This window comes from Lepidochelys kempii, chromosome 4 (assembly GCF_965140265.1).
Source record: "Lepidochelys kempii isolate rLepKem1 chromosome 4, rLepKem1.hap2, whole genome shotgun sequence".
NCBI classification, from domain to species: Eukaryota; Metazoa; Chordata; order Testudines; family Cheloniidae; genus Lepidochelys; species Lepidochelys kempii.
Window position 1 is genome coordinate 97,696,964 of NC_133259.1, and position 13,541 is coordinate 97,710,504.

Sequence of the window (13,541 nt, forward strand, 5' to 3'; positions counted from 1 at the left end):
TATCAATATAGTTATATTGATCAGGGGCGTGATTTTTTTTACTGACATAGCTATGCCAATAAAAGCCCTAATGTAGATGCAGTTATACTCATAGAATCATAGAAATGCAGAGCTCGAAGGGACCTCAAGAGGCCATCAAGTCTAGTACCCTGCACTAAAGCAGGACCAAGTAAACCTACACCATCCCTGACAGGTGTCTGTCCAACCTGCTCTGAAAAACCTCCAACAAAAGGGATTCCACAGTCTCCTTTGGAAGCTTATTACAGAGCTTAACTACCCGGATAGTTTGAAACTTTTCCCTATTATCTAACTTAAATCTCCTTTGCTGCAGATTAAGCACATTATTTCTTGTCCTACCTTCAGTGGACATGGAGAACAATTGATCACTGTCCTCTTTATGACAGCTCTTAACATATTTGAAGATGGTTATCAGATCCCCCCTCAGTCATCTTTTCTCAAGACTAAACATGCCCAGTTTTTTTTAACCTTTCCTGATAGGTCAGGTTTTCTAAACCTTTTATTATTTTTAAAAAAAGAAAAGGAGTACTTGTGGCACCTTAGAGACTAACCAATTTATTTGAGCATAAGCTTTCGTGAGCTACAGCTCACTTCATCAGATGCTCACGAAAGCTTATGCTCAAATAAATTGGTTAGTCTCTAAGGTGCCACAAGTACTCCTTTTCTTTTTGCAAATACAGACTAACACGGCTGTTACTCTGAAACCTTTATTATTTTTGTCGCTCTCCTCTGGGCTCTGTCCAATTTGTCCACACATTTCTGAACGTGTAGCACCTGGAACTGGACACAATACTCCAGCTGAGGCCTCACCAGTGCCAAGTAGGGTGGGACAATTGCCTCCCGTGTCTTACATATGACTTTCCCATTAATACATCCCAAAATAATAAGTCTTTTTTTGCAACTGCATCACATTGTTGACTCACATTCCATTTGTGATCCACTATAACCCACAGATCATTTTGAACAGTACTATCACTTAGCCAGTTATTCTCCATTTTGTAGTTGTGCATTTAATTTTTTATTCCCCAGTGTAGTACTTCGCACTTAACTTTACTGAATTTCATCTTGCTGAATTCAGACCAATTCTCCAATTTGTCAAGGTCACTTTGAATTCTAAACCTGTCCTCCAAAGTGTTCGCAACCCTTCCCTGCTTGGGGTAATCTGCAAATTTTATAAATTCACTTTCCACTCCATTATCTTATTGGTGCAACATATCCGTCCACAACTTGCACTTATACCAATATAGCTTATGCCAATCAGGCACTTTTACACTGATATAGCAGTGTCCACAAGAGGGTTTTGCCAGCAAAACTCTCCTAATGTAAATTAGGCCTTTGTATTTCATGGCAGAGATCTTCATTAGTTATCATATGTTGTGTAAGGGCATATTTCTTTTATCATCCTAGGCCGATCTATATGATAATCTTTTGCTGGGATAGCTATGTTGGTCAGGGAAGTGATGAAGTGTGATTTGTAAGCAATATATCTATGCCAGCAAAAATTTCCAGAGTAGACACAGTTATCCTGGCAAAATTGTGATTTTGCTGGGAGAGCTTAGTTTGCTTCAGTGTGGGAAGCTGTAGTAAGCTATGCTGGTAAAAATTCAATTTTGCTCGTATGAACTGCATCCATGCTAAGAACACTTTGCCAGTGCAGTATACAGGGATAGCTAAATTGGCAAAACACTTCTAGCGCAGACCTGCCATTAATTTAATTGAATGTCTCCTTGTCCTTGTATTATGAGAAGGATAAATGGCACTCCATGATAAATCTTCTCTCCCATTTACTGTTTTGTAAAATTTATCTTGTCAACTTTTATCCATCACCTCTCCAAACTAAATGGTCCTGAATGTTCAACCTCACTCCATACAGAAATCTTTGCAAGCCCCTAATCATTCTTGTCACACCATTTTCTGGACTTTCTCTACTTTGTGCTATCTCCTTTTAGAGACCAAAATAACTGTATTCAGAGAGAAGGGGTTCCAGAGGTTTAAGTGGTGGCATTATAATATTTTCAGTATTTTTCTCCATTCTTATCCTAATACAACCTGATATCTTATTTGTTTTTTTAACTGCTGCGGTGTATTGAGCAAATATTGCCAGCCATCTGACCATGATATCTGCATCTTTTTTCCAGTGTGTTTACAGACAATTGAGAGACCATCAGTGTGTAAAGGTTCAAAGAGTTCCTTCCAATGTTTATCACCTGCCACTTGTTTACATTGAATTTCATCCTCCATCATATTGCCCAAATTCCTATCTCTGTAAGCGCCTTCTGAAATTCCTCCTAATCTTCTATAGGCCTGACTTACAAATAATTCTGTGGTATCTACAGATTTTCGCCACCACATTGTCTCCTCCCCACCCCATGTCATTAATAAATATTATTTTAAAAATCTGTCCTATTAAGGGTCCTTGGTCAGCCCACTATTAATTTCCTTATGTTAAAAATTGAACAGATTTTTCTATTTCTCTTATCCAGTTTCTAAATCAATGAGAGAATTTTACTGCTAATGCCATAACTGCTTAGCTTCCTTTATAGCCTCTTGTGATGTTTTTGAAAAGCCCATATTAAAATGATATTTACTGCTTCTTTATCCACTAATCTGTTCTCTTCTTCCATCTTAGAAAGGTATGATTTTCATTACAAAGCCCATGTTCACCTAAGTATTTCAGGAACTGTCTTTAATAATTGTTCAACAATTTGCCTTGGAAGGAAACAAAAGTAGATGTACACTATGTGTCTGTCACTCAAAAAAAGTCAATTCAAATAAAGATACCTACCCGTGACAAGATACTTTCTAATGATTCTGTTAGTGACCGTTTAGCTTTGCTCTTCAACATATCTAGTCTGAACCTGGGAGCACTGCTTGGCATCTCATTTCCAGTAGTCTCTCCAGAAGGCTGTGAAGCCTATAATATTTAAGAAAGCAGGTGTAAAATACAGGGCTGTACAGAACAAAACTCCATGAAAGATTTTAGACATCTTAGTAGCACATTTCCAAGCTTTTCTAAACCAAAACTGTACTAAGCTCTGAATCCTCTCATGCATTGTGTTTCTACTAGCATAACAGCACTGAAGCTTATTGAGTTAACCTACTACTAGATCTGGGAATCTCTTTTCCAAATGACATTTATTTGTTAAGTGAAGTATAGTGAGTACCAGGAATATTGTATTTCATAACAAAAAATATGTCTCTTCACATGTTTACCTCAATGCCAGAGCACAATTATATCATCTGTAAGCACGAGGAATGGATTCAGGATGTTGTGGGGGAATTATTTATTTTAACACCTCAGATTAGACTTGACCAATTTATTTATTTTATTTTTCATGGCAATCATGTCCTAGGACTTTGAGTGAGTTAGCTGCAAGAACACATATCACTCCCCCAACTCCATTCCTTCGAACGCAGAGTGCACTGAGGTCCAGGAAGACACACAAAGTTTAACTCTTGCATATATATATATCACCATGAGGAACACTTCCACATTACGGATGACAGTCAACTTACAGCTGATTTTTTTTTTTTGGTTAGAAATTTAAGGCCAATTTTAGTGCTTGTGAAAGACAGACAGCTCTGGAAACTGAACACAGAATGGGTGTAGCACCACAGAAATGGGAATGGAGGGATAAATGTTGTGCCTCAAACCTAACCTAGTCTTATCAACTATATGGACCAAAGAATAATTCTCGGTGTCCATTAAATCTTGAACTTTTCTCCTGAGGCTCCCAGCATTAGTGCCAGATATACACAATGGCAACAGTATCAGAGATGTGAATGCATTAGACCAATTGATATCAAATGGACAAGTGAACAGCTCTCTGACAGCAGTAAGTTTTGGTCATTACCAATCCAGGCTGTTGACAGTTCAAACAAAATGACACTATATCCTATTTCCAATCCCCCAAACAGAGAATTCAATCTTTTCCCTCTAACTCAACTCTCCTCAACCGCACATAGCAAGCCATTTACTTAAAAAGACCTTGCAGTTTTCTGGTGAAAAACACTTATTTTGAAAAGAACCGTTTGGTTCAAAAATATGAATGTTCTATGAAATCTCTTGCAGCTGTTTAAATTTAAATTCTTCCAATTTAACATAGAGAACCTGAGTAGGATTCCTCACCCAGAAAGCAAGTGTGAGTAGCAATGCAGGAGAGAAGGCAAAAAATTCAGGGTGTTTGGGTTATTCATCTTGAGAGATGAAGTCCAAAGGTATTTACTGTTCCACAGCTCTGAAGATAAAAGATCGAAGTAGATATGACATTTTCTACTAAGAAGAATGGTTGGGTGAGAGGCAAATCAAGTTTGCTGCTACAACTTTGGCATCTTTACAAGCGTCAGATTATTATTTTGGGGTTTCAAGAGCTAAAAAAACAGACTACAGCATGTCTCAGCAGCATTAAAATCCACACACAGTTTTTATATTAAGATATCTTCTTCTTCCTTAAACACCCACTTTCTAACTGTTTAGAATCTGAAACTATTTGAGAAAAATAATTGGCACTAATCCCAAATGAAAATATTTCACATCTGTTAACAAAAAAACCCAAACACCATTTCCTCCTGTCCTACCTCAGCCCACGCTGCTCTTTCTAAGTCCACACATTTCTGTCAGACACGCAAATGACTGAAGAATTGACAAAAACAGTAAATCATAAAACAAGAATGTGAATTGCTGCTTTCTCAGCAATGTTAATAATTAATGTGACAGGGTCAGGCCACATGGCTACAAGAGAGTGACAGAAGGCAGATATATTAGCCCCAGGTTAAGTAGGTCCCTTTTCCCTGGGGGAGTGATATGCGTTCTTGCAGCTAACTCACTCAAAGTCCTAGGAAGGTTCCAGAACAATCAGGAACTTTCTGGAAACAATTAAGGCAGACAGGCTGATTAGAACACCTGCAGGCAATCAAGAAGCTGCCAGAATCAATTAAGACAGGCAGGCTAATCAGGGCACCTGGATTTAAAAAGGAGCTCACTTCAGTTTGTGCTGTGCGTGCGAGGAGCTGGGAGCAAGAGTCACAAGAAGCTGAGAGTGAGAAGGCGTTCGACTGGAAGACTGAGAAGTACAAGTATTATCAGACATCAGGAGGAAGGTCCTGTGGTGAGAATAAAGAACGTGTTGGGAGGAGGCCATGAGGAAGTAGCCCAGGGAGTTGTAGCTGTCACACAGCTGTTACAGGAGCCACTGTAGACAGCTGCAATCCACAGGGCCCTGGGCTGGAACCCAGAGTAGAGGGCGGGCCCGAGTTCCCCCCATCCCTCCATCCCCACAACTCCCTACTTAATACCGGAGGAGTTGACCTGGCCTGCGGGTTCCACCAGAGGGGAAGGTCTCTGGCCTGTTCCCCGATCCACTAGGTGGATCAGCAGAGATCGTGTGGATTATTCTTCTTCCTTTTCCCCATGCTGGCCAGTGATGAGGCTAACTGAGTGAATGGCAGAGTTGAGCCACAAAAGTGGAAAAGTGGAGGGCTGCCGTGAACCTCTGAGGCGCGCAAATCCGCCAATAAGCGCAGGATCCACCAAGGCAGAGGAGGAACTTTGTCACATTAACCAATAAGTAATAAAAGGATCAGAGATTAAAATAAATGCAGAGCTAGTCACAAAGAAGTGGGTGATGCCTCTCCAATTACTTCATGCTTTAAGTCTGAATACTTAGAGGGAGCAGAGTTCCAGGCTGCTTCACGTAGGGACTTCAATGAATCTGACCTTCCCGTGTGTTCACTGTGTACCTAGCCTGCAGGAGGAGACTGCCTGGAGCAGGCATTACAGTACATTTCCTGCTATTGGTAGATACTGAAAGAAATGTTGACCAAGATTTTCAGAAATGACTAGTAGTTTTGGGTGCCTCCGTTTTGGGGTGCCCAGATTGAGTCACCTTAAAGAGGACTGGTTTTCAGAGGCACAGGGGGTGCTCAGCCTTTTCTATAAAATCAGGCCCCTTTAAGATATTTCAAATTGGGTACCCCAAAACTGAGACATTCAAAATCACTAGTCTCTTTTTAAAAACTCATCCATGCCTGAGATATTTTAAAACCCCTCCTCTGGTGAGAGAGAGGGAGGAGAGACAAGCTGCTGCAAGGCTGGTGGCAGTAGGGAGACAGGCTTCTTCAGGGTGAGAGGCTGCTGTCCTCCCCATAGGGGAAATAACTAAACCTGAAAAAAAAAAAGGAGTACTTGTGGCACCTTAGAGACTAACCAATTTATTTGAGCATAAGCTGTAGCTCACGAAAGCTTATACTCAAATAAATTGGTTAGTCTCTAAGGTGCCACAAGTACTCCTTTTCTTTTTGCGAATACAGACTAACACGGCTGTTACTCTGAAAACTAAACCTGAGTGTCTGTTTAGGGGAAGGACTGACACCCCGGGGCCAACAACATGACAACATGCACCCCTCGGCGAGGGGGCCGGGAAATGTGTTTGTAATTTTTTTTCCTTTTGCTTGGTAGAGGAGACCCTCCTTGGGCCTGCTCTGAGGCCTACCTTGAAAATACTGACAAGTAAACACAGAGAGGGAAGACAAACACTGTCCAGGGTGGGGCTGATTTACCCCAGGCCTTGCCACGGCCAGAGGGGGAAGTGCTAAGTCTGGCGAGACTGGGGAGATTCCTGGCCACAATACCTGTATTTGAAGGGCAATCTGCCCACATTCTTTTCTACCCATATTGCATGTAATGTTGGTTACCTCCCAGCTCCTTCAGACTCTTTGGCTCTGTCTACATTACGGACCTTACAGCGGCACAGCTGTAAGATCTTCTGTGTAGCCGCTCTATGCTGGCAGGAAAGAGGTATTCTGCCAGCATAATTAAACCACTCCTAACGAGCAGCAGGAGCTATGTCAGGAGGAAAGCGTCTCCCGTAGACATAGCACTGTCCACAACCGTGCTTTTGTTGGTGAAACTTTTGTCAGTCAAGGGGGTGTTGTTTTCACACCCCTGACCGACAAAAGTTTTACCGACAGAAGTGCTAGTGTAGACAAAGACTGAAAAGACTGAACTGTAGTTTTGTCCTTCCTTTCTCAAGTGAAGAACACTGTCTCCTCTGTCAGTTCTGCAGTAGTGTTTAACAACAACCTCTGTTTGCATCAGTCTCAATGATATTTCCACACAAACAAAGAAATATCCCCCATATTACTGGCAACCTCAGCAGTCCTTCCTCAGGATAAATTCCAGCAGGCTTGATTCACCACTGAACTCTACTGGGACTAACAGGGAATCAGAAAATGAGAGCTGAGTCTTTTTGAAATTACACATATATGCTTCAGCTGTAAATAGTACCTGTGACAGAATGTAGTATTTTCATTTGAATGTTTTCTATATCCACTGTATTGAGAAGATAAGAATAGACTAACTGCAAAGACCTCTGGTCCATCTAGACTGGTACCAGCCAGTACCAGATGTTTCAGAGGAAGGTACAAGAGACTCCATAGTGGATAGTGCCACAAGTGGGTTTCTTATGCCCCAAAGCATAAGGGTTTATATCTTTTCCCCCCTTGCTATTAGCACTTGGGATTATACAAGTATATTCTGATTGGACTTTCTCTGCCCACTGCTGAGTGGCTGTTGCTCCAACCCTCCAGCTCTCCCTCCCTCAGTGATTCCACCTCAGCTTCACTGCACACCTGCCCCTCCTTACCCTGGCTTTCTCTGCCCTGTCCCCCTCCACTTCACTTTCTTTCCATTTAGAATATCCCCTCCTAAGTAAACTCACCCCCCAAAAAATCATGGGACTAAAATGACATTTGCTGCCAACCCATTGTTCACTCTGTTTCTGTGTTCTACCCCTTCCCCAAACCCTGTGTCTGTCTTGTTTATTTAGATTGTAAGCCCTTCAGGACAAGGCATGTCTTTGTACTGTGTTTGCACAGTGCCTGGCCCAATGGGACCCCACACTCAGTTGGCTCTACTGTAATAAACACGTTAAATAATAAATATCCCACCAGGAAAAAGCAAAGTGGGCTTTCACTTCAGTGTTAATTTAACGTTAAATACAAAGTTGGAAATTCACCATTGAGAAGTTAGTAGGAAAGGAAAAAGACTTTTTTTTTTTTAAATGAAAGCTCATATACCTGCTTTGCTTCCCAAATGTGAACATGATCCTTCTGTTTTTCTTCATACATGTTTCTTAGAACAGAGATAATCAACTCGTTCTCTTTCTGATCATTCCTTGGTCTTAATTTCTTTAAAAGAAACAAACAAACACATGGAAAAATAAGAGCTGCATTCATATAGCAGCTTTAAAATTATTCCCCTCTGTTTTAACTTTTGTGATTGCCAGTGGGTAGTTAATGCACACTGAATAGTTTAATCTAGTTGATGCTGCTGTATAATTCCACTAGAGGACGCCAGTGATTCAAGCAATGCAGCAACATAGATCAATATTTTAACGATATTTCACAAATACCACACAATATTGTGACTAACAGCAGCAGATATCAGCTGCTGAAAGTCATTTGAAGCATATTTTAGAAAGTATAACATTGTCATAGCTAGAATAATTCTCAGTATAAATATCATTTATCAATATGATTCCAAAATAAAATTATAGTTTTACCTCTGTAGTGCATATATAATATTTCTCTCTCAGTTATCTGACCATTTTACTATGGATCCAATTTTCGTTATATAAAACTTCACCTTTGTAACAAGCACCTCAGTAGAACATGGCAGGTACCCAGATTTCAAAGATTAAATTTATATTTTAAATCCTGCTATTGGTTTTTAATCCTAAAGCTCTGAAGTAGTTTAAATTAAAAATAAATATCCAAAGCAACTTTTATATTTTGCCCAAAAATATTCAAAACATTTAGAAAAAAATCATTACTGTTAATTTAATTAATTAATTGCAAGTATACCTGCCAACTTAGCTAAATGTTGTTTTGGTTATAGAGATACTCAGTTATAACCACAAGAGAGTTTAGAATGCATTAATGCACTGGTCCTAAAACAGGTGCAATCTATTATTAAGGAACATCAGAGGGGAGACCAGATGAAAATATTTATCTCTGCTTATTCAGATTTCCACCTAGCCTTTAGGATTATTAGAAGAGAAAATATTTTTAAAATGATAACCTACTGTAGTACATATCACAAAGGTGAAGCTTTTTAAATTCCCAAAATTCTCACAATTACATACATAATGTATGGGATATACTATGAGCAAATATAAAATATGACTGGGAGCAACTCTGGTTATGGAAAATATTTTTAGAAAGATAATTATCTCTAAAATGGAAATCAGGAAAACATATTGAGCTGTAAGGACTCACTGCATCTAAAATCCCAGACCACCAAAATTTGAATTAAAAAAGTGCAGAGATGACAGATTTTTTTTGCTATGTTTTATCCAGTGGATTATTTCTACAGCCTTACAATAAAATAAAAATCATCTTCAACAGATATGTTTTAGGGACCTCAGTGCAATAAGACAAGCTTAGGTTACAGAAATGCCCAGTCAGCTGAGGCACTAGTGCCAGTTAGCCCCCAAATACCCAGGAGTTATTATGTTTCTCAACTAAACTAAATGTTTCATTTTTGGTTAGGCTGACCCAAATCTAAATATTCCAGTTTGTCAAAAAGTTTAGTTTTGGATTAGTTCCACATTAAAGTGAGTCTGCCTGAGCTTCCATGTGCCTTATGTTCCCATTCTCTTCCTGATAAAACTACTTTTCCCATGATGCACCACAGTCCCAAACTATTACTCCCATGAGTCACCACAACTCAGCAGGACACAGATTAATGTGAAACTACTCCAAAACCAAACCAGTTTGATTTGGTTCAACAAACTGAAATATTTAGATTAGGGCTGTCGATCAATCACAGTTAACTCATGCAATTAACTCTAAAAAATTAATCGCAATTAAAAAATTAATCATGATTAATTGTAGTTTTAATGGTAGTGTTAAACAATAGAATATCAATTGAAATTTATTAAATATTTTTGGATGTTTTTCTACATTTTCAAATATATTGGTTTCAATTACAACACAGAATACAAAGTGTACAGTGCTCACTTAATATTACCTTTGATTACAAATATTTGCACTAAAAATGACAAACAAAAGAAATAGTATTTTTCAATTCACCTCATACTAGTACTGTAGAGCAATCTCTTTATCATGAAAGTGCAACTTACAAATGTAGATTTTTTTTTTGTTACATAACTGCACTCCGTAACAAAACAATGTAAAACTTTAGCGCCTACAAGTCCACTCAGTCCTACTTCTTGTTCAGCCAACCACTAAGAGAAACAAGTTTGTTTACATTTATGGGAGATAATGCTGCCTGCTTCTTATTTACAATGTCACCTGAAAGTGAGAACAGGCGTTTGCATGGAACTTTTGTAGCCGGCATTGCAAGGTATTTACGTGCCCGATATGCTAAACATTTGTTTGCCTCTTCATGCTTCAACCACCATTCCAGAGGGCATGCTTCCATGCTGATGATGCGTGTTAAAAAAAAAAAGCGTTAATTAAATTTGTGACTGAACTCCTTGGAGGAGAATTGTATGCCTCCTGCTCCATGGTTTTACCCACATTCTGCCATATATTTTGTGTTATGGTAGTCTCGGATGATGACCCAGCATATGTTGTTTGATTTAAGAACACTTTCACTGCAGATTTGACAAAACACAAAGAAGGTTCCAATATCAGATTTCTAAAGATAGCTACAGCACTTGACCCAAGATTTAAGAATCTGAAGTGCCTTCCAAAATCTGAGAGGGATGAGGTGTGGAGCATGCTTTCAGAAGTCTTAAAAGAGCAACACTCTGATGCAGAAACTACAAAACCCAAACCACCAAAAAAGAAAATCAACCTTCTGTTGGTGGCATCTGACTCAGATGGTGAAAATGAGCATGTGTCCATCCACACTGCTTTGGATTGTTATCGAGCAGAATCTGTCATCAGCATGGATGCATGTCCTTTGGAATGGTGGCTGAAGGGAACATATGAATCTTTGGCACATATAGTACGTAAATACCTTGCGATGCTGGCTACAACAATACCATGCAAACACCTGTGCTCACTTTCAGGTGATACTGTAAACAAGAAGTGGGCAGCATTATCTCCTGCAAATTGTAACCAAACTTGTTTGTCTGACTGACTAGGTGAACAAGAAGTAGGACTGAGTGGACTTGTAGGCTCTAAAATTTTACATTGTTTTATTTTTGAATGCAGGGGTTTTTTTGTTGGTTTTTTTTACATAATTCTAAATTTGTAAGTTTAACTTTCATGATAAAGAGACTGCAATTTGTATTAGGTGAATTGAAAAATACTATTTCTTTTTTTTTATAGTGCAAATATTTGTAATAAAAATAAATATAAAGTGAGCACTGTACACTTTGTATTCTGGGTTGTAATTGAAATCAATATATTTGAAAATGTAGAAAACATCCAAAAATATTTAAATAAATGATATTCTATTATTGTTTAACAACGTGATTAATCGTGCGATTAATTGCAATTAATTTTTTTAATCGCTTGACAGCCCTAATTTAGAATCAGGTCGAATAACAAACCAAGCTGAAATGAAGTATCAATTCAGGAACATCAAAACCTTTTGTTTTGATCACAGGTGTCAAAACAACGTTTCACATCTCCAAATTGAACGTTCTGGCACTTGATTTTTTGATGAAAAGTAAAGTTCTCTACTGACACTTTTTGTAAAAATTTCATTAGTCAAAAATCCAGTTTTCCATCAGAAAAACAGTTTAGACTGAAGATTTGACCAGCCCTAGAAACAACAGTGAATGACCCAGAATTTAAAACAAAGGGAGATTTCTAGATTGTCACTGAATACTGTAAGAAGCTGAAGAACAATTCTCAGGAAAATAAAAAAGTGTTCATGCTGGACACAGATTGTAAATAAAAACCATAGCAATGTAACTTTTAACTTAGAAATAAAACTAGCAAACAAAAAACACACATTACCTGAACCTGCTCAAAAAGAGAGGCCTGCTCCTGGTTATTTAGTGTTGTTAGATGCTTCTGGAGTTCTAGTTTAGTTTTAGAAGGATGTAGTCCTAATAAGTGATAACCCAAGAAAAATTGAACAAATACTGTAATAAGCAAGCTTTAAACTGATACAATACACTACTCATATGATATGAACAGAAGCTTAAATAAGAGGTATAATCATTACTATTTAAATGAGTTATCTGCATTAGCTTTAGCAGATGGGCGTTGTAGTATATATATTTAAAAGCAGTGTACTTTGTTTTATATAATTACTTACATCAATCTGTAAATATGAACTTTATAATGCATGTAAAATGGGGAAATGCAATCTTTTGCAACAAGGCGTTTTGCTGGGATAAAGTGCAGGATTAGGCTTCTTAGCTGACCTAGAAGATAGCAGGATCCTATAACACAGAATGAACCTAGAGTCTGCTGCGGCTTATCAACAGATTCTTTATTGAGGTTTTATGCAGTATAGGTTTTGGGGACTTGGGGTTTTTTAAAATATATTTCCTATTAAGTACTTTCTCATTTATATGCCTTGGTCTATAATTTGCCTCTTCAAGACTTTTGCCAAGATACGTGAAATACTGTATTCTTCAGCTTTTTTCTTTTGCTGAATTCGTTTACTGATATTCAAAAGCAGACAACCCTGTGGCTCTCATTAGTTCTTCCTTTTCTTATCCTTGATTAAATTCCTTTTCTAGATTTTTTTTTTTTTTTTTTTTTTTTTTAGCCACCAACAGGTTTCTGTAATTGTTAAGCATCTGATTGTGGGGTTTATACACTTCTCCATCAAGCTGGAGGTGGACAATAATATTCAATCAGACTCAATTGTCCTTTTAGTGCTCTCAGAATCATAGCTAGCTGAAGGCCAAAACAAAGTACAAGGTAGTGTAGTTCTAGAAATTCTCCTGTTTCTACAGATTAATACCAGATATGTCTTGGTCCAACAAGCTACTATGGCTTTTCATTGATCTGACAGCTGTTGCTGTCCCTCATTCACCCCAGCCCTGCCTCTAAATGGCTAAATTCTTAGCTGTGAAATCTGCTGAAATGCAAAATGTTCCTGACTTTATGTCTTTGCCACTTTCTGTACAATGGATGTAAGCTGCAATTACTTTGTTTTCTAGCAGAAGTACAGGTCAAACACATTAAAGGGATCCACTGTTTGAGATCTTGTTTGATAGCAGACCACCACCTCTATCTAACTCAGTTCATTAACAGAACATGCAGTACTCAGCTAGGGCAGTATATTCCTTAAAAGTTCATTTAAAAGTTATTTCCAATTTTTTTATTGTTTATAAATTCAAGAACCAAGTAATTTTCAATGCAATTATATTTAACTTTTATTTATTTTTAAAAATTAAGTAAATACACAGTATGATCAATTTAGCTTTTATTTGATCATTCTTGACACTAGTACTTTGATCTTATACTGTATTAAAGCTATTTTTTTAATTAACTGACCAGGCTTCAAGTGTCCAAAGTTAATACAGTCCTAGGTTTAAAAAAAATGTGTATTCCTTTAGATCAATGTTCACACATAAAAATATCAC

The 13,541-nt window shown here is 38.0% G+C and overlaps 1 protein-coding gene across 3 annotated transcripts in view; it reads right to left on the minus strand.

Annotated features, from left to right (window-relative positions):
• Positions 1-13,541, minus strand: part of TBC1D1 (TBC1 domain family member 1) — a 205,463-nt gene that overhangs the window by 91,036 nt on the left and 100,886 nt on the right. For all 3 annotated transcript variants that reach the window (XM_073342291.1, XM_073342290.1, XM_073342288.1), the window contains exons 7-9: positions 11,956-12,047; positions 8,095-8,205; positions 2,804-2,932 (exon numbers count right to left, since the gene is read on the minus strand). In XM_073342291.1, the coding sequence (XP_073198392.1) occupies positions 2,804-2,932; positions 8,095-8,205; positions 11,956-12,047 (332 nt within the window). The remainder of the gene's footprint in view (positions 1-2,803; positions 2,933-8,094; positions 8,206-11,955; positions 12,048-13,541) is intronic.